This window comes from Euwallacea similis, chromosome 4, assembly GCF_039881205.1.
Source record: "Euwallacea similis isolate ESF13 chromosome 4, ESF131.1, whole genome shotgun sequence".
Classification (NCBI taxonomy): Eukaryota; Metazoa; Arthropoda; class Insecta; order Coleoptera; family Curculionidae; genus Euwallacea; species Euwallacea similis.
In genome coordinates, this window is record NC_089612.1 from 376,630 (window position 1) to 380,370 (window position 3,741).

A 3,741-nucleotide genomic window follows, 5' to 3' on the forward strand; every position below is an offset into this window, starting at 1 on the left:
GTTTTTTATTAATTGAAAGCAAAATTTGAAGGAAGATCTCAGCAAGAATTTTCAAACAACATTCTTTTCTCCCGGAATAACGCCAAAAGTCACTTAATGTTCAGTAAAGTCGTTTATGTGCTGTGAAAGTAGATTTTGTAGTTACAGAGGATTTTTCATAGTTACCAGTAGTTTCTAAGTGGTAGAATATGTTCTCAATGTACAAAAGGTGTATCTGAACATAGTACCATAAATTCAACTACATATTCTAGAACTCAAAATATGACGAAAACTTCATATAAACATACTATATCGAAAGTCGCTTCTTTTTCGATATACGAAGTTTAAAAGGTTTTTACTCACCCTTGGAAAAATGTGGCAATTCTTTCATAGAGTCTCAAAAAAGCACAAAAAGTTATAATAAAGTACAAAATTTCATTAAATTATCTTGCAACGTTCCGAAAATATTAATAAAAACCATCCTCAGGAACTAACCCTTCCCACCCTGTATGTCGAAAACGAAGCGTCTTTCGATACATGTTTATGTGAAATTTTCGTCATATTTTGGAACCTAAAATACGAGGTTTAATTTATGGCACTACTTTTTACCTTGTAGAAAAATTTGATGATGATACTTAAGCATTATTAAACCTGTAAATCACTTACAAACTTATAACTTACTTTTTACCAACTAACCTGAAGAAACCTTTCATAGACAAAAATAGCGTAGTGTTTTCCCTTAGGTTTCTACATTATCCACCAGATTTCTTAAGCTCTCAATCATCGCGAGGGCACTAATTTGGCATTATTAAGAAGTGTATTAATTAGCTGTTAAAAGCAAATACAATTGAAACACTTTTCCCGAAAATCGTATTAAAAAGGAATGACGTTTTTTTAAAAAAAAAACACTAACATAACGACCTGATAAATTATGTTTACTGTTTTCTTTGAATTACTTAAAGGAAACCTTTTTAGATAATTTAACCATAAATTCTAAGTGAGGCTTTTATTTTTTTCATATAAATTCGTTTGAGGACAGCATAACCCCATCATTTTCTAGCGCAAGTGAAATAAGGAGGATGTTGGTAAAAGTCGTACTGTACCTACTCGCTTTAGCAGTGAGTGGATATGGCCAAGAAGACTATCACACTTTAGCACGAAAAGTAGAACAGCTCATGGAAGATGCTAGGAGCTACGTTTATCCAGTGAATAATGAGAGGTTCTTCCAAAGAGAGAATGGCACTACAGAGGATCCTTGTCGTACGATTCAAATTATCTTACCCTATACAACGTCGCACTAATCATGAAAAATCTTAGCCGAAGGAGAATTTGACTTCATCATCGTTGGTACAGGAAGTGCTGGAGGAGTATTAGCAAACAGACTGACAGAAATAGAAGACTTCAGAGTTTTGGCATTGGAGGCAGGTCCTGAGACCCCTGAACTCTCCGATATGTTAGGCATGCACATTTATTTGCATAGAACTCAATATAATTGGGGCTACAACACCACTGTACAACAAAATATGTGTCTAGGTAAGTAACTTTTACTCAAAACATACAAATCTGATCGTTAATTTTAGGATCTAGAGACCAAAGATGCCCTTACCCAAGGGGAAAAATGTTAGGAGGAAGCAGCTCCATTAACTTTGGAATGTACGTTCGAGGCCATCATGATGATTTCAATGATTGGGATGAAATGGCTGGAGGAAATGCTGGATGGTCATATGACGATATCTTACCATACTTCAAAAAACCCGAACGTGCCACCTTTACTTCTAATATAGACCGAGAGTACCACGGATTCGATGGACCTCAAGCAACAGGAATCCCTAATGATACCCCTCTTTTGGTAAATTCCCTAACACATCTGAGGCATAGAGAAACAGACTGAATCATCTCATAAAGGTTGCTTCTTAAGTCAAATAAAGTAGCACATCCAATCTTTGCTTTAGTCTAGTTTTGAACATTTTGTATGAAGTTCTGCTCAGTTAACAAATCTTTAACCGTTTTTTTTGGATTTAGACTCAAGCTTTGGTGGACTGCCACATCGACCTAGGAAAGACCGAGAAGGACTATAACGGTATGGACCAAGATGGAGTTAGCAGATTGCAATTTTTTTTGGACAGGAATATACGGTCAAGTTCCAACCATGCCTTCATAAACCCAGCAAGGAACCGTAGCAATCTTGTGGTTAGCCCTGATTCTTATGTAACTCAAATACTCATCGAAGAAGAAGCAGCTGTAGGGGTTAAGTACGTGAAGAATGGCCAAGAGTGCCTTGTCAGGGCTACAAGGGAAGTTCTCTTATCTGCTGGCGCGGTGAATTCCCCTCAAGTGCTCATGTTGTCTGGAATTGGTCCAAAAGAAGAGTTGGCCAGACATGACATTGATGTCATAGCAGATTTACCTGTTGGCCAGTTTATGCAGGACCATCAATTTTTCCCTGGAGTTTTTTATAGGTAATAATCGATATTCGTAAAGAAATTTGCTTTACAGACAATATCTTTAAGAACCAATCGGACATTTTACAACACATCTATCGAGGAAAACGTCAAATTGTGGACTGAGAACAAAAGACCTCTGACCCCCAGTCTAGGCCAGCAAACCATTAGCTTCTGGAATTTTATCGGAGCCAATGACAGTCAGCCTGAAATTGAATTTTTCTTCTTCGGACCCCCCATGATCACTTCAGATATCGCTTTGATTCTCGGGTAAAAGTTTCCATTCAAAATATATAAAGGAAGTCTATTAAAATAATTTATTAGCTATACCGATGAATACATTGAGAGCTTCAATCAGCTGCAGAGGCACAGCGACATATCTGTAAACATAGAACTGTTGCATCCCCGATCCAGGGGAAGTATCACCTTGCAATCGAAAAATCCCTTAGATTTCCCTGTAATCGATCCCAATTACTTCTCGGATCCAGAAGGTATTGATATGGACAATATGTATAAGGGGGTCGAGGTTGCTCTGAGGTTCAACGACACTCCAACCTTCAAAAATCTGCAAGCACAGTTATTCGTGATTCCTTATCCCAACTGCGATAGCCAGTATGAACAGTTATCCAAAGATTGGTGGATATGTGCCATCAAGACTTTGTCAACGACTGTGAGTTGACATATAATGAAATTTGGTAGGAACTGTAATTTGATGATTCGTTGCAGCTATTTCATCCAGTGAGCACCACCAGAATGGGCGAAGATCCAAAAACTTCTGTAGTAGATGCCAATTTAAAAGTCCATGGAATTGAGAATTTAAGAGTGATTGATGCAGGAATATTTCCGGATCATATTTCTGGACATCCAAATGCAGCTGTGATAATGATTGCAGAGAAGATTTCTGATGTAATAAAAAGAGATCATGGTTATTGAAGAGTGAATGGAGAGCAATTTAGATGTTCCTAAAGCTGTTTTCTTGTCTCGAGAATAGAGCAGGATAAGTTAAGATATATATTTATTTGCTTATTAATTATATATAAATTTATATATATTATTATAAGCCAAAATATGTTATTATTGAGTTTTAAAAATGTAGAATTCAGTTTTATTAATTGTGTATTTAGTGAGAGTTGGAAAATATTGTCATAGAGTCCTTAGGAAATCACCAGAAAGGTTGCACAAAGCATGATCAAGAAGAGCAGAACGACTTTTCCAACATTCCACAGTCATGTTCTTCGATGAGAACAAGATCAAAACACATAAAAATTTCTCAATATGACACATTGTAGTTATGGATTTAATTTTTCATTGAGTTGTTCTA

The 3,741-nt window shown here is 36.4% G+C and overlaps 1 protein-coding gene across 1 annotated transcript; it reads left to right on the forward strand.

The window, feature by feature from the left end:
* The first annotated feature begins 1,030 nt into the window (after window positions 1-1,030).
* LOC136408340 (alcohol dehydrogenase [acceptor]-like) lies at window positions 1,031-3,383 on the forward strand. Its single transcript, XM_066389266.1, has 7 exons — window positions 1,031-1,239; window positions 1,297-1,512; window positions 1,560-1,828; window positions 2,002-2,438; window positions 2,490-2,690; window positions 2,745-3,090; window positions 3,147-3,383. The coding sequence occupies exons 1-7, from the start codon at window positions 1,059-1,061 to the stop codon at window positions 3,351-3,353; spliced, it is 1,857 nt and encodes a 618-aa protein (XP_066245363.1). The 5' UTR covers window positions 1,031-1,058; the 3' UTR covers window positions 3,354-3,383.
* Window positions 3,384-3,741: the final 358 nt, after the last annotated feature.